General features: G+C 34.3%; 1 protein-coding gene and 1 long non-coding RNA gene across 2 annotated transcripts in view; one reads left to right on the top strand and one right to left on the bottom strand.

The window, feature by feature from the left end:
* Positions 1-250: 250 nt before the first annotated feature.
* LOC149553467 (uncharacterized) lies at positions 251-2,578 on the top strand. Its single transcript, XR_016353077.1, has 2 exons — positions 251-818; positions 2,226-2,578. It is a non-coding gene; the product is annotated as an uncharacterized LOC149553467 (long non-coding RNA).
* A 639-nt stretch (positions 2,579-3,217) lies between these two features.
* The window catches only part of LOC149553468 (uncharacterized), a 31,855-nt gene continuing 16,370 nt past the window's right edge, over positions 3,218-18,702 (bottom strand). Inside the window, exon 9 of the mRNA XM_089788916.1 lies at positions 3,218-3,740. Coding sequence (XP_089645042.1) covers positions 3,688-3,740 — 53 coding nt within the window. The 3' untranslated portion in view covers positions 3,218-3,687. The remainder of the gene's footprint in view (positions 3,741-18,702) is intronic.

Below are 18,702 nucleotides of genomic sequence, written 5' to 3' on the forward strand. Positions count from 1 at the left end.
ATATAGCTTTAAAATAGCAAGATTTTTTTAATTACTTTAAAGTTCCTAACAAATTAACAACTTTCTATTTTCAATAAGACTTTAAAACTCTTTCCTTAATAATGAAAAAATCATTTCTCATGTTGATGTCGACGTAAAGTTGAATATATACCTAAACAGCAATAAAATTTGTTTTCGATGCAATCATAACCCAATTCATTTTTCATCTCAAACGAATTTTATTATTAAATTTGGCAATTTTGTTGCTTCTCATTTTCAAATATCCTAAAGTTCCAACCAATTTAACAACTTTTCATTTCTAAAAATAATATTTTCAAACTCCTTGTTGAAGGATAATAGCCGTTGCATAATTACTGTCCATCATTGGATCTTTAATCAGACAATTATAGTTAGCCACCGGCTTGATGAAGTAATTGTTGTCACTAAATTTTAAGGTTGCCAGTTGAAATTAGGAAGGTCATACACGTGTAAAGATTACAGTGTAAAAAGGAAGAAAACCAACATTTTTTTTAGCGCTGGAAAATGTTGTGTTGAAGCATCGATCAAAGTGGATACCATTGAAATTCACTTGATGAGGCGACTGTAGGAGATTGTCATGATAAATCACCCAGTTTGACGCTGCTGAGGTCAAAGGAAATCGAGCGACAAGAAGGAAAGAAGGAACAGATCTGAAGTTGAAGCCGTTGTTGAGTAGAAAGCTCTTTGTTTTTAATTTGTTCTCAGATTTATCATCAGAAAGCAAAGGATTTAAGAGGTAGCGGTGACAAGTTGAAGTTTTCTGTCTGAAGATTCAAAAGCCGAGTAGTCAGCCGCTAATGGTAAAGAATGCATATTCGCTTAAATAATGATTTGTTGTTTTGAATAGATGAGAAAAAGTTAAAAAAATGCATATTCGCTTAATTAATGATTTGTTGTTTAAATAGATGAGAGAAAGTGAAAGATAAAACTGCAGTTGTTAGAGACCCGATTACTGTAGTAAGACAAGAAACCTCAGAAGGTTGAAGGCATGCGAAGTCGTCCAAGTTAAAATTGCTGTTACGAAATTAAGTGAAAAAAGTCAAGATAGAAAATGAAAATTTCATTTGTGAAAGGAAGATTTTAAAAGAAGAATTAAGGGGTGAAAAAGTACAATTCAGAAATAATACAGTTATAAAAAAGAGCCCCAGAAAACTGATGATCTTAAAAGAGAATTAAAAGAGAGAGTTGAAAAAACTAAAGAGAAAAATGAATGTTATTTGATAATGATTTGATGAAATAAGGAAAAATAATAATGAGGTAAGGATGTCCCAGAAGGCGATAAGGTAAGGAAAAAGAACAATGATTTCAAAATAGTCTATACATGGAAGGAAATCTTAAATTTGAAAAAAATGGATATCAAGAGTGCAATGGCTGCTATGGCTGCTAGACGAAGTTAGTGGTGTGTGATGTTCAATGTGACACAAAAGATGTGTATTCTTCACTTGCTCGTATTGTTTGTAAACAAGGTGATAATTGTGCGTACAAATCTTTAAAAATGTGATAATATTGTATTTAATTATGCAAATATAGTCTAAAAATCATGAAAATAATGAGATATTAAAGTCTATTATTGGGAATTCAGAAACAGAGAATGAGAGAACCAATTGGGAAATCAAGAACAGAGAATGAGAGTGAAAGTTCGACATTAGGAATTCAGAAACAGAGAATGAGAGAACCAACAGAGGATGAGAGAGCCAATTAGGCCAAGAATGAGGCCTAAGGTATGTCATAAGAAGTTTCAGAAAATCAATTCAGGACATTCAGCATTCTCATTGTAACGAGAAAAGGCATACAAAGAACAATTTTTAGCTAACATATCTGTATTCATTGTAGATTGACAAATCATTTGTTAAAAGGCATATTGGAATAAGGAATTGAAGAGGGTATCTATGTCAAGTTGTATAGAAATGTATTGTGGATGGAATTATGGATCTACCATGTAGGATAAAAAATAATTTATCTTTTTCTATATGAAAAAGAAATTATCTTACCACATGTTTAAAAAAGTTAAGTTAGAGAAAGCAATTTCTATGATTTGTCTTTTTTAATGATGTTAATGTTGTTATTTGCAAAAGAGGTGTATTGATGTGAATAATTAATTCCAATGAAAATTTCACATAGACGGTCAATAATGGGATTGTTAATCCAAGATTTTGTATAAGTATTTGGTGATAGCTTTGGACATTGTTTATTCTTCGAAATTGCAGATTTATGGGATGCAGAATTTGAGATTAGAGGGAGTTTTGGGAATCACAGATAGAGAAGATGGCCATGAATGATCCTAACTGGAATAAGTACTAGTACTAACAACAGTCAATTGTAGGTTGATCATCTCTGATTGCAGTTATTGCAACAATGAATGGAAAATGCAAATTCACTCTTTTTTTTGAGGTGACAAGAGAGAGGCCCTAAGTCAAGATAATGCCACCTCACATAATTTTGAAGGTTTTCTTCAAATGTTCATCATGGAGAAGAAATGATGGAATAATTTCCATTTTTTAATCAATGTTCATTATCACTGTTCATGGAATAGTAAGCATTGAATTATAATTTCATCAGATATTAATCCAAGTGTTGTATTTGATTGGATATTAGCTGTAAATAGTTTCATAATTCAGTTTATCATCTGTATGTATAAAATTATAAATAAACTCTTCTCATCAATATTAGTGATACCTTTTTCCTGGTGCATTGATAGAATTGATTATCTGTAGATCATCTTAGTAGCACTTCTTGGAACATACCAAAAATGAAGGAACAGCACTAAAGGTTAATAATTGTCGCAAAGGTAGTTTTGGTGTGCTACCACACAAATTCCATTTTTTTTGGACCAGGACTAGACTGTATAATGTTCTCTTTTGTGCGACACTTTGGATGCACTGAATGCTATAAATTAGTAGTGATCATAAAAGGCTGTTGCAATGAAAGTCTAGGATTACACATAAAAGGATTTAACTTAATTTACCAAGAGCCTTAGCAACTGGTTGAAACCAAAAGATGCATGGGGTTCTCTTGTTCCCACAAGTGGGCCAACAGCTTGTGGTGCAGAGGATGTGTTACTTTGCCTTAATATGAAACTAAAGAAATAAAATATAGCATCCACTTGAAGGACTCCGTCAGAAATTGTCCAACCTATTATTGTAATTTACCAATCTTATAATACAGAAGCTTATTCTATCTGAATTTCCACATCACAACCTATGACAAGTTCTTGATCATCCTCAATCATATTAAAATATGTGTACATTAAACAAGTTTTTGATTTAGAACATAACAAAAGAAGTTGAGTGTTATATAAGACTTCAACTCTTCGTTCTACCCATGCCCCATTATATTTCACCGATGCCATTCGACCACCTCACCCATCCCCCACTTCCCTCTTAAATCTAGAGTGCTCTCATTAAAGCAAATGTTGCAATACTTCTACGTAGATTCACCGCCGATGCATTGTTGTTCCCACCATTAAATTATCTCTCTGTAGTGTTTGGCTACCTACTCACTACCTACCAAGGAGCTTTTACTAAGACATAAGCTAAAAGTTTGCGTAGCACATGCATTCCTTTGAACAAAATATTACACATACACTACATACAACTTAACATGTCCAAGAACATTTGGAAGCAGTCTGCCACAACTATGGCATGGAGGCACTGAACATGAACATAAAGATTACCTTGGAGTGCTTGCTCCTGAGCAGCGAACTCCTGAGTCGCCAATTATAGCTACACAAAATTTTAAAAAGACCGCTTAGTCTTTCTATCTATGCTCCTAAATACATCTGGTATTATTTTGAGAACCATTCTTTGAGTTCAAACTTCAAACAATACATTTTCCAACTCCACTGTGCCAATAATGAGAACAATTGAGTACTTGTGAAGAAGAATACAAGATATCAGGCAAAACTTAGTCTTAAGGAATGCTGTTTAGAGTCTTCTGAAAAAAGGAAAAAGTTGCATGGATTTAATAAATGCAGATGCTAATGACATCTGAAGCTAACAAATGCATAACAATCTAATAAGCATAAATTACTGCTGCTGGAATGCAAACGTCAATAAGAATTTTTCCTAGTATAAATATGCTGAAAAGTTCTCGACGAACACTCTTGGAAACCATTTCCTAAATCAACCCATTCTAAGTTCCTCATTTCATCATTTTCTAGTTGTTGGTAGAGAAGTTTGTAAGTAAATGTCCGGTGGGTCGATTACAAAAATGTCCCATACAACAGATTTAGGTGCAAAGAGTAAAAAAATGTCTTGTTACAACAATATCTCTTTCTTGTGGAAAGGTTTAAACTATATATATATATATATATATATATATATATATATTATTGTTTTGATGCACAAGATGCTGAAACCCATTTAACAAACCCAAGGTTCAAAACGGTGAATACATTAGATCACCAAAGGAAGAAACCCACAAACCCAATGGTGGTGATTTTGTAGCTTGAAAGCTGATCATGTTTCTTGAAAGTTGTTAGCATGTTGAATCTTTGTATGCACGAGGAAGTTTGAACTTCAATTCACTTTTCTCTAAGTTTAGGTGGAACCCATAGTTCCTTTCTAGTAGGCATAGTTCATGCAAAACGTTTAAACATAGAATTGCTGTCTAGTTATAGGAGCTAACATGTGTTCTTAGAGTCAAAACTTACAAATGGAGTCCATGGGTTGAGGCTAGGATATAGTTTTTTAGTAGCAGCAGTTGGTGATTAGTGAGAGTGAGTGTTTGGGCAGAAAAAGAGGATTGTGAGGCTGAATTTATCTATGTATAATTTTTATGGCAATCTTGTAATCTTCTGTTATGAATTCTTGCTCCTGAAGTTGCATTAACATGTGTTTGTAGGTTATCCACACACTAAGGTTTCCTTGGTATATCGAATTCATTATTGGTTACATATGAATATGCTTACATTGTTTATTGTTCATTGTTGTTAAATTATCCAAAATATTGGCTGTCACATATTCAATAAATTTAAAATATCTTTCTCTTCTAAGAAATTTGTTGAGTACTTAATCTGCAACTAGGATATAGAAATTAACATGGTATCAAATCTCTAAACTCTAAATACAAACCCAAGTTTTGTGTCACCAATTTCAAAGAAAATAAATCAGGTTTGAGTTTTCAGTTTCTTTTAGGGTTTCATTTGACAATAGTAGCTAGTGTTCGATATAAGGATAGGCTTGAGGGCACCCTCAAACTACTTGTAGTGGAAGGTTTGGGTTACATCAGTTCTCAACAAGACTACATTGTAGGCTTATGCTAGTACTAGTGAATGCACCAATCAATGATCCCATTGCCCTAGATGCACATGAAATCATGGAGGCCAAGGCACAACATGATTTGAGAATGAGTTTTCACTCAATGTCTATCTCTCAAGTTTAGTTGCCAACAATGTATGGTATATTGATAGTGGAGCTTCTCGCCATATGATGGGAGTCGGAGTGTTTCACTAAGTTAGAGGAGTTGGACCTCTCTATTGATCTTGGAGATAATGTCAAATACCATGCTGTCGATGTTGGCATAGTCAATTTTCAAAGGGAATCTGCCGAAATTCTATTGGTGGAGGATGTGTTGTATGTCCCAAGCATGACATAAAATTTGATATTTGCATCTACATTTGAGGACGAGGGTTACACTATGTTCTATGTTCTTTGAGGGGGCCAAAATCTACATCTATCCCAAGGATTCCAAGGTAGCAAAAGTAATTGGTGTCAAGCATGACAACTTATTTCAATTACAATTTGAGTTAGCACATTCATTGGTAAGCAGTGGTACAAGGCTAGGAGACGTGCCATAAGAGGATGGCTCACTTTTACCATGAAGCACCCAACATGCTCAAGGAAATAGTTATGGTGCTACCTAAGATTAAGATCGAGAAGCATAAGGTGTGCAAGGGTTGCCCGCAAGGCAAATATGCCAAGACCAATTTTCCAAGCAATGACACTCGGTCCAAAGGCATTTTGGATCTAGTACACTCTAATGTGTGTGGACCCACGTCAAAAGGTATCTTGAATGGTTATTATGTTACCTTCATTGATGATTTTTCCAAGAAGATGTGGTTATATTTTCTGAAAAATAAACACGAGGTCTTCCATAGGTTCAAAGAGTTTAAGACTCATGCGAAGAACCAAACAAGGAGAAAGATCAAGACAATGAGATCGCACAATGGAGGCAAGTATACCTCAAAAGACTTCCAAGATTATTTTCCTCGAGAAGATATCAAGAAAGAGTTGACAATTCCATACATCCCTTAGCAGAATAGGGCTGCTAAATGGGAAAATCAAGCTATAGTTGGAGCGACCAAGGCCATGCTCCATGATCAAGATCTACCTTGGTTTTTATGGGAAGAGGATTGCAATATTATCATACACTTGCAAAATAGGATCCTGTAAGTTGACACTGGAGGAGGCACATTTGTATATTTGGATGCCTTCTGTATTGTCATGTTTCCATGGAGAAGTAAACCAAGTTAAGACCAACTACAACAAAGGGTAGGTTTGTTGAGTATAGAGAAAATTTTGAGGCCTATCGAGTTTAAAGTCCTACCCCTCAAGAACACAATTGTATGTAGGAATGTGAAGTTCAAGAAGAGGGATCTTCTGAAGTCTAATAGCTTCGATGCAGGAGGGAAAGCACCCAAAGATGAGGCAACTTAGATTCCTTAGAATTTAGTCAAGCAAGCTAGAGAACATAGTAGGTAGGCAGAGAAAGTGGATCAAAAGGAGGAACTAAGGATTCCTCAACTTCAGTCTCCTATCATAGGGAGGAGGGGCATAGCAACTAAGTAGACATTGAACGAGGCCCAAAAGTATGTTTGTGCTCCACAAGATTCAATCCAATAAAAAAAGGCTCTTACACTATACTGAAAATATGACACTTATGAATGAAATGATAGAGGTGGAGCCTTTCATCTTTCAAGAGGTGTCCAAGCACCAAGTATAGAGGGATGTCATGGTAGAAAGTTATTCTTCCATTATGAAGAATAGAATGTGGAAGGTAGTTCCATAGCCTAAAGGCAAATCAACAGTGGGCTCAAGATGGTTGTATAAGATTAAGCATTCAGCAAATGGTGGCATGAAAAGGTTCAAAGCTCAATCGTAGCTAAGGGGTTCTATAGAAGAAATAGATCACCTATAATAAGACCTTTTCTCTAGTAGCCAAATACTCATCCACCAAAGCTATCATTTCTATAGCAGTGCAAATAGGTTAGAGGATTCACCAGATGGATGTAAAAACAACCTTCCTCAATAGAGTAATTGAGGAAAAAATTTATATAGGGAAGCCAAAGGGTTTTGACGTCCATGGGAGGGATTCCCACGTATGTTGGTTGAGAAGAGCATTGTATGGGCTTAGGTAGGCTCCCTAGGAATGGCATGCACATATTAACAATCTCTCGCAGAGCTTGAGCTTCACCAAGAGTGAGGTAGATTTGAACATGTATTACGTCCAAGTGAAGAAAGAGCCTCTCATATTAGTGTTGTATGTTGATGACCTATTTCTCACAGGATTCGAGGAGCTCATAGCACCCTACAAGCAAGATCTTGCAGGAGAGATTCACAATGGACTTTGTCTTGATGCATTACGTTTTAGGGTTGTTAGTTGTGGTAGAAAGATCTTCCTTGGCCAAGAGTGAGGTAGATTTAAACATGTATAAACATCCAAGTGAAGGAAGAGCCTCTCATATTAGTGTTGTATGTTGATGACCTATTTCTCACAGGATCCGAGGAGCTCAAAGCACCCTACAAGCAAGATCTTGCAGGAGAGTTCACGATGGACTTTGTCTTGATGCATTACTTTTTGGGGTTGTTAGTTGTGGTAGAAAGATATTCCTTGGCCTAAGAAAGTACACAGTTGAGATCTTAAACCAATTCAGGATGGAGGATTGTAAGGCCATCTCCACACCACTTGTGACCAAATGGAAGATTGATGCTTCTAATGATGTACTCGACTTTATATAGACAATTGATTGGATCTCTTATATGTCTAGTCAACACCAGACTAGATATTTATTTCGCAATGACCTCACTCAATCAATTGATGGTAGAGCTGTGTTACATCCCAATTATTGACCCAATTTAAAATGTTCATATAATCGTTGAGGTTTCACATGAAGTAGGTTGACAGTTGAAATTTGTTATAATCATGTGAAATGGCAAGATGGTTAATTGTTATAATTTCATACCAAGATGACATGCTAGTTAACCATTATGATGATATTTTAAAGCTATTGCGGATGGTTATTTATCATGAATTCATAGGAATTGAAAAGGCAGTTAGCCGTTATAATCATTTATGATTAATAACTTGTTATGGTAATATGATTTAACTGTGGAGAATTTCCTCGTATGGAGCACATCAAAGGGTGGAAGCATTGTCAAAAAAGAATTGGGCACAAGGGCATCACCATCACTGGGAAAATGGGTATGAATCATGAATCACCATGGTTGAGGACCTAGTCACTGCATAATAGGATATACACATTGGACACGCATGAGCTAGTTGGACAATCAATAAAACATTAAATGTTTAAACATAATCAAAATACATACCTTTAAATGGTTTATGTTGGCATTCTCATCATTTCATTATATATATAAATGCACATAAATTAAAGTATGGTGTCACCATAGTATTAAATTATTCAAGCTCATCTCTATTAACATACGTATATATAAATATGCTCATACATTGAGAGGATATGAAGATAAAATAATCTCCCAAGTATACACGTATTTAGACGTATATCCTAATAGCTATAACCTTGGACACAATAATAATATGATCTCACCATTTGAAAATTATACATACATATATACGTGTGTGTGTGTGTGTGCAAATATATATATAATTATAAATTATTCTTTTGATTAGGAGACGTTTGAATTCTTCCTCATAAATATAAATCTCTATGAGAGACGAGGAATACACTTGGCATCATTCTTTTAAAAACTGGTGAACCAAGAACCCAATTATCCTTTCTATAACTACTACCAAGAGCTATGGCTTCCTTAAGCAGCCTTCATTATTCAGTGTGTTATATATGTTCGAACATACGTTGGAGAGTAGACATCTCGATTTTGGATTTTACTTTCATTTCCTCTTCTTATTTTCTTTCATTTTCCCTGCGATTGATATTGAAGTAGAACTGAGCTTCTATTTCTGATATTTGTATGGTATTCAAACCAAATTTCATATTTAAGGAGCCGATTTTGAGAGATGGCCTTTCAAAGTCAAGCAAGGACCCATTCTCTTCCCTCGATCAGGTTATGTGATCAGTCCTAAACTTAATTTGATATACGTTCTGCATTCGAAAGGATAGATGCAAGAATAACTTCCATGATTTCCAAATAATGGTGCTCGGCCTTGATGTAATTTAAGACTATCAAATAGTACATTCGATCAAGCACACCAAGATATTTCACCATGTTAAGTCTGAACCACATACACATGTCGTGCTATGGTTTCCTCTTTACTTCAGTTGTTCTTTCAGATTTGATTTATATCCTCTTTAAGTTTCTTGAGTTTTAAGGACTGTATTGCATCCATACTGAAATATTATTTCCATCAGTTGAGTTTCAGCAAATGAATTGATATCCTCTATGATTAGACACCCAAGACTCACCCGGCTGGTTGGCCAAGAAAAAGGGTGAAGAGGTGGAAAGAAATTTCTGCAAGAACATGAAAACAGAATCAAATTTGATATGATTATATTATTACTTTTAAATAAACTATTAAATAGGTCACATTGTCCAATTCATACACTATTGTCAAGTCAAGTGGTGGAATTAAGTACCAGGATGCTCAGTGGTTGGACAAGGTGTTCCATGTCTATTTCGGGTAGAGAGGGCCTTTCTAGTTAGAGAAAGTGTGGGGATAAGTTTAAAGTCCGTGGTGGGAGGTTAAGCCCTTAACAATGTTTCCCAACGATTCAGTTATTTCCTTTAATGAAAGTAACTTTTCTCGTCAATGTAATTAGTAACGAGTTAGATCGATTGACCTTCCAAATGAATATGGAATATATCTATATGCAAGAGATAGGTTTATTTGATGGATTGTTATTTTAGGCTTCCCTTTATTTGAATAATGAATATGAGCGTATTTTTCTAACTGAATGTTATTGCCATAGTTAGCAAAGGAAGGAGAAGGGATGATACAGTGGTCTTTGATGCCCTAAATGATACAATGGTATTTGACGCCCTAAATGATACAGTGGTATTTGACGCCTTAAATGATGCAGTGGTATTTGATGTCCTAAATGATACAGTGGCATTTGATGCCCTAATATACAATGGTATTTGATGCCCTAAATGATATAATGGTAGTTGATGGTAATGGTGTTTCAATAAAGTGGTATAGCTATTTGTTCCTAAACAACATATATATTAACTTGGGTCCCTAATTGATACAATGGTATTTGATGCCCTAAATGATATAGTGGTATTTGATGGTAATGGTGTTTCGATAAAGTGGTATAGCTATTTGTTCCTAAGCGGCATATATATATTAACCTGGGTTTTCCAGAAGCATCCCTAGACGGATTTTAGTTTTGAATTCTACGGTATGTAGATTTTTGCCTTGTTAAAATAATTGATGGTGTTTTCAAATTGTTAGTTATAAAATTTTCCATTTAACCATTTTGTAACTATTAATCTCATTCACATGAACATAACTGTTATAACCATCTTCCTATGAATATAAAGTATTAACTATATTTCTTTGATATGACATGATGTTAGTTAAGACCCGAGAAAAATAGTTGTTACATATGGTATCAGAGCTCTAAGTTCAACGCTGAACCTTGTGCCCAACACTATTTTAGAAAAATTAATAATGTAATGTTGAAAAGAGATTTTATTTTACATAACTAAATACTTTACAATCAAGCTGGAAAAATCAAACCGAGGAATCCTCCAGAATAGCCGAGAAGGGCTGACATGATGGTGTGGTCCATATGAAATGGACAAATGGATAAACTGAAAAATCATAAAGATGAATTAGAACTAAGGAAAATGACATGATTGGCAAATCGAACGGTGGTGATCAGGCTGTTCATTTGCCCATTTAAATCCTTGGCCAAGGTAGATTAAAAGCATACTTGCCTAAATGGATCACTAAGAGGTCGGTAGTGCCAGCTGACAGGGAGAAGGTTGTTAGACGTGTATCCTCAACCTTGTTTGTTGTTGAGCAAACACTCTAACACCAAGATGCTCGGATGGCAGGACCAAAATGGTACATGTGCCTTATCCCAAGAGAGAGGGCCATTCTCAATAGAGAATGAGAAGATTAAACTAGGTCTCAATGCCGAGGCTTGCACAATACAAACCAATTGCTATAACCTTGATGCAATGTTATCTAAACCTTGAGGGTTACTAGATATTTTTTTTTAGTTGCGTGTTTCCAGCATTATACTTTATGCAATTATATTCTTGTTCATATGAAATGGTAGTAATATTTTGTAATCAATTTTGGACTTGAACTGAAGGAAAAATAAAATAAAATTGTGAGCTGTGATTTTGAGAACTCTTTTAAATTAACAATGATAATCCTTTCTGATGTTGACTAAATGACAAGAAGGCCTTTTTGTGCGTCAGTATGGAGTAAGCACACTTGCATAACTAAAACTATCAATGCTTATTTATAGATGTAACTTTTGTTTGGCTTAAGTTTTTCCTTGAAACATTACACTGACAAGATGGGCATGAAAGCCTAGGTCACACAAATGGAAAAGATAAACTTCCAAATATTTACAGGCGAATGATGAGCATGCTCAGATGAGCTACTCAATAAGAACCCTATGTGAATTTGTTTCAGATGCTTATGATCATTCCATGACCCAAGGATGGGTTGAACTAAGAAATTTCAGCATGAAAGGTAGAGTTCCAAGGAAATGTAAGAGTTTTGTGGACTCAGAGTTTAAGCCACAATCGGAATATGGTAGACAGAACATACAAGCATCAAGTTGCACGCCATCTCAAGAATTGTGTGTGGGCATGTAGTCCAAGTGCTAAGAAATTGGGATACCTATAGTGTGGTACCATGTTAAACTTAACCTCTATGATTTTGATTGTTTATACCTTTTGACACACTATTATACATGTATAATACACATGCAATATTGATTTTATCTAATGGAATATCAAGACATATTGGGTTGTTTTATAGATGAAGTATATTTCTATCATGAGATGATTATCCTAATGAAAATGTTATTGTGATAAGATGGGCATGAAGGCCGAGGTTACATAAATGGAAAACAGGGACACTAACTTTTTTTCAGGTGATCTGTGAGTTTACAAGGATGATCTAGTCATTAATGAATACCATATGTCAGATGGTATGTATGAGTGATTTAAAATATGTGATGAAGTTATGAACTAGAACATATTAGTTGAGGAATTACAATTTTAAATGTTTTTCATACTCTAAATTATTGAACATTGGAAAATTCTCTTATATGAGATATTAATATGAGAATTGAACTAAAGATATTGTGAGTGTCTACATGAGTATGACAGGAATATAAAATAGAATATCCTACAATATGATAAACTCAAGTGATGCTGAGGTGACCACAAGTATAGTAAAGTAAAACTCAAGTGAGTGTGTGTTTAATTTTATGATATCATGCAAGCATCTTTCTAAAAACATTGAAGTAAAGGTATAATAGACCTTGATTTTTGGTCATGACTTAGAGTTTGACTCAAATTTGAAAAGAAATGATATCATGATGCTATGTATACATCTTGTATTTGGAATATTATTTTTAGTGTCTAAAATTGCAGAGATCTTCGAGGACAATGAGACACAAAGGGAAATGGTACATTACATCCCAAATTTTGGCCCAATTTTAAATGCTCCTTTATAATGTTTGTTACAATTTCAAGTTCATCGAGGATGATGAAACACAAGGGGAATTGTATGTTAAATCCCAATTTTTTACCCAATTTAAAATGTTCATATAACCGTTGAGATTTCACGTGAAGTTAGTTGACAGCTGAAATTTGTTATAATCATGTGAAATGGTAAGATGGTTAATCCTTATAATTTCATATGTAGATGACATGCTAGTTAACCGTTATGATGATATTTTAAAACTATTGCAAATAGTTGGTTATTTATCATGAATTCATGGGAATTGAAAAGGTGGTTAATCGTTATGATCATTTATGATTAATAACTTGTTATGGTAATATGATTTAACTGTGGAGAATATCCTTCTACGGAGCACATCAAAGGGGTGGAAGCATTGTCAGAAAATAATTGGGCATAGGGACATCACCACCACTGGGAAAATGGGTATGAATCTTGAATCACCATAGTTGAGGACCTAGTGACTGAATAACAAGATACACACATTGGACACGCATGAACTAGTTGGACAATCAATAAAACATTAAACATTTAAACATAATCAAAATACGTACCTTTAAATGGTTTATGTTGGCATTCTCATCATTTCATTATATATATATATATACAAATGCACATAAGTATAAAAGTATGCTGCCACCATAGTATTAAATTATTCACGCTCATCTCTATTAACATACGTATATATAAATATGTGTATACATTGAGAGGATATGAAGATAAAATAATCTCCCAAGTATACACGTATTTAGACATGCGTATCCTAATAGGTATAACCTTTGACACAATAATAATATGATGTCACCATTCGAAAATAAAATAAATAAATATATATATATATATATATATATATATATATATATATATATATATATATATATATATATATATATATATATAATTCTTTTGATTAAGAGACCTTCAAATTCTTCCTCGTAAATATAAATCTCTATGAGAGACAAAGAATACACTTGGCATCATTCTTTTAAAAATCGGTGAACCAATAAGCCAATTATCCTTTCTATAACCGCTACCAAGAGCCGTGGCTTCCTTAAGCCTTCTTCATTATTCTGTATGTTATATATGTTTGAACATACGTTGGAGAGCAGACATTCTAATTTTGGATTTTACTTCCATTTCCTCTTCTTATTTTCTTTCCTTTTCCCTACAATTGACACTAAAGTTGAATCGAGCTTTTGTTTCTGAAATTTGTATGGTATTCGAACCAAAATTTCATATTTAAGGAGCCGATTTCAAGAGATGGCCTTTCAAAGTCAAGCAAGGACCCATTCTCTTCCATTGATCAGGTTATGTGATCAGTCCTTCTAAACTTATTTGATATATGTTTTGCATTCGAAAGTATAGATGCAAGTATAACTTCCATTATTTCCAAATAATGATGCTCGGCCTTGATGTAATTTAAGACTATCAAATAGTACATTCGATCAAGCACACCAAGATATTTCACCATGTTAAGTCTGAACCACATACACATGTCGTGCTATGGTTTCCACTTTACTTCAATTGTTCTTTCAGATTTGAGTTATATCCTCTAAAGTTTCTTGAGTGTTAAGGAATGTATTGTACCAGTACTGAAATATTATTTCCATCGGCTAAGTTTCAACAAATGAATTGATATCCTCTATGATTAGACACTTAGGACTCACCCGGCTGATTGGCCAAGAAAAAGGGTGAAGAGGTGGAAAGAAAGTTCTACAAGAACAAGAAAACAGAATCAGATTTGATATGATAATTTTATTACTTTTAAAGAAATTATTCAAGAGCTCGTGTTGTCCAATTCATATACTTTTTTGTCAAGTCGAGTGGTGGAATTAAGTACCAGGATGCTCAGTGGCTAGACAAGGTGTTCCATGTCTATTATGGGTAGGGAGGGTCTTTCTAGTTAGAGGAAGTGTGGGGATAAGCTTAAGATCCGTGGTTGGGAGGTTAAGCCCCTAACAATGTTTCCTCTCTCCACAAGATATTAGGACGTGCATTAAACAAAGATAAGTTAAGCATTCAAACATTTATTAGTAACAGGTATTTTACTTTTATGATGTTTATACAAGTAGAAGGTATGATGGATTGATTTATATCAGCGATTCAATTATTTCCTTTAATGAAAGTAACTTTTTCATCAGTGTAATTAATAACCAGTTAGAGCAATTGATCTTCCAACTGAATATAGAATATATCTATATGCAAGAGATAGGTTTATCTGATGGATTGTTATTTCAGGCTTCCATTTATGTGAATAATGAATATGAGCGTATTTTTCTAATTGAATGTTATTGCCATAGTTAGCAAAGGAAGGAGAAAGGATGATATAGTGATATTTGATGCCCTAAATGATACAATGGTATTTGACTCCCTAAATGATACAGTTGTATTTGATGTCCTAAACGATATAGTAGTATTTGATGCCCTAATTGATACAATGGTATTTGATGCCCTAAATGATATAATGGTATTTGATGGTAATGGTGTTTATATAAAGTAGTATAGCTATTTGTTCCTAAGCGGCATATATATATTAACCAAAGTTTTGCAGAAGCATCCCTAGACGGATTTCAGTTTTGAATTCTACGGTATGTAGATTTTTCCCTTGTTAAAATCATTGATGGTGTTTTCAAATTGTTAGTTATCAAATTTTCCGTTTAACTATTTTGTAACCATTAATCTCATTCACATGAACATAACTATTATAACTATCTTCTTATGAATATTAAGTATTAACTGTATTTCGTTAATATGACATGATGTTAGTTAAGACTCGGGAAAAGTGGATGTTACACTAAGCACGTGCTTTAGGTAGCTCTAAAACATGTTTCTTTGTAGTAGGCATAATTCATGCAAGATTTGTAAATATAAAACTGTTGTCCAAATATAGAACTGTTGTCTAAAAATGGAGTTAAACTAAACAAGTGCTCTTGGATTCTTAACTTATAAATGGAGCCTAGGACATGGTTTTTGATTAGCCGGAGTTGGTCATTCAATAAGCACGAGTTTTTGGGTAAAGAAAAAAGATAGTGAGGCTAAAATCATCTCTGTAAAATTGTTGTGGAGATCTTGTTATCTTCTTTATTAATTCTTGGTCCTAAAGCTTGAGTAAGCATGTGTTTTTATGTTTCCCCACACTAGGGTTTCCAAGGTGTATTTGTGTTTTCATTATTGGCTTGATGTGAATTTTCTGCCATTCTTCTTTTTTGTTAATTAACCCAAGGTAGCTATTACAAATCAGATAGATTAAAATTATTCAAATCTGAGAAATTTGTTGAGCAGTTAATCTACAACTAGGTTATAGAAATTAAGCTGGGGTTTGAACCTTGGCGGGCAGATCAACAACACTGCCACTTAACCAACACACTAAGTGGTGAATCCATAACCCCCACATGTGTTGTTGAAAAGGATATAAATGATTTCTTTTATGAGTTGATGCATGATTCCATTTCTATTGTTAAAAGGTTTGGGTTATGTTGATGTATTTGTTGTATTCCTCCAAGTTTCCTTTAAGAAGCCTCACTCATGATAGTGTAAAATCCTTCCTTTAGCGAGCTTTTTCTCCTTGCCCCAGCTTTGAAACTACCCTTCAAATACTCACCACACTCATGGTAGTACAAAATCTTACCTCTAGGAAGCTATTCTCCTTCAGCATCAACTTTCAAAATAACCCACTTCCTAGAACCTTCATTGAACTTACTTTGCATCAGCCAACTCCCACAGATGTATTTTTCCAGGATTGGCCAACCTTCCAATTCAGAAGTTGTCATGTTTATGTTCAACTTTACCCACAATTTTGACCAAACTATGGCGATTATTGTAACAACTTGTCAATTTGATCAACCAGAGAGGTGTCAACATAGGCATGAGGAAAGTCTTAAAGCAATTCTTGGCTCCACTTGATATTCATTGAGCAGTAAGAAGTCCTTTAATAGGCTTTTCATTTCCACATGAGAAGGATGATATTTTCCCATTTTTGCATCATATGTCACTGGAGATTTATCTGGATCTTTTGCATTTGAGAGAGGCAATAGAGGTGCTTTCAATCCAAATGGCACTTCTATGAGACAATGGCAGTTCTTCCCATTCCTTCTTGAGCCTTGCTTGCAGCTAGAGATGACTATTCGCATTCAAATCATCAGAAGAGATAATTTTCCATTTTCTGTTCTAAAATCTTCCAAAGTCAAAATTGCCTTCAATTTAGTTTTCCCATCAAAGACAAGTTTTTTCAAGTTGTACATGGCTTCCATTCCTTCAGATATGACAGTACTTAAAAATTGTGCCATTTACTTTGATTGTCAAAAATAATGATTTCCTTTGCCTTGTCATACACAAGATTTTCCAAACTTGTCTGCGTCCCGGTTCACCTCTCTGTAATAGTGCTGAATTGAGTAGTTTTCCAATCTGTGTTCCTCAACTTCCAATTCAAAATGGTTTTCCATCATATGGCATTGATACGCATCATTGAGACTCTCTCTATATCTATCCAGTCTGCCAACAAGGAGTGCTTGCAGTTTTACTTAATCAGTACCCTCACCATCATTCCTGATTATGCATCTGGCACCAAAGATCCTCAAATCGCCCTAAGCAGCAGCATTAATATTTAGCTCGAGTCCACCACTATGGAGCAGGAACCATTTAATATTTGCCTTATGACTCCGATGGGCATATTATTATTTAAATAAATATAATATCAGAAATAAGAATGCTAACCTATTTCCTTTTATTTATAATATATATTATGAGAATGACAAAATCCAACAAGCATATTGCTTTACCCGTTTTCAATGCCAAACTTGTTTTTCTCTATATGAGAATGTCAAGAAGAACCAAAGGCAACTATGTGTATTATCATCTACACTACCTAGGATAAGAAGCATTTTGATGAAGACAATATAGAGGATGAAAAGAGTTGGTCTTAATTTTGCCCAACTAATTCTTCATCAAAGACATGGGTCTTCAACACATGGATTTTTCCTTCACAAATTTTCACAAATCCTGGTTCCTCACTCTCAAAGCTCATGGGAAAATATTAAATGGAGGGGCATGTTAAATGACAGAGAGACAGCACAAGTTGAGAAGCCATAATTGTTAGACTAACTTGCCCAAACATGCATATACATATGGTGAATAGTGAACAAAGAATGAGTATAGCTATATGTGCATACCAGCATATATTGTTAGTATGATATTGAAAACCAGTTCATACAGAAATAAGACAGTATACACATTAACATTAATAGAGCTCAGGTTTAGAAAAAAGATTTAAAGAGATTATTTTGGTAAAATGGAATATGACTATATATGTACCATTTTGCATTCATCATTAGCACCTTGATGGAAATAAATGGGATCAAACAGTGGCTTCAATTAACCAACTTGTATTTGTAGATATCACAACCACAATAAGTAAGCTTTAAATCAATTACCTTCCATAAGCCTCAAAAGCAATTGTAACAGTAGATCAAGCATGCATATATTCAGTAGCTTTGAAAACACACATTCCACTTTGCCAACATTAAGGCTAATGATAAAATGGAATACAATATCGTACCAAGCAATTTATTATCATACTCATGAGACAGGGATACCGAACTGTGACATACACAGGTAGTAATTGGTTAGAGATGGAAAAAATGTCAAGTTTAGAGAAAAGGATGATTCTGGAAGATCCAAAGGAAGAAACAAAAATAATTATGGTGGTATCTAATAGAACAATTATGATATTGCTTTAGATGATGCTCAAGTCCAAATCCATCACTGAATAAGAAACCTGTCGAAATGAACTACTAGAAATAAGACATAGAAAACCTG

Source organism: Cupressus sempervirens, chromosome 6 (assembly GCF_028749045.1).
Source record: "Cupressus sempervirens isolate cs-2001-9-10 chromosome 6, ASM2874904v1, whole genome shotgun sequence".
In the NCBI taxonomy this organism is placed as follows: domain Eukaryota; kingdom Viridiplantae; phylum Streptophyta; class Pinopsida; order Cupressales; family Cupressaceae; genus Cupressus; species Cupressus sempervirens.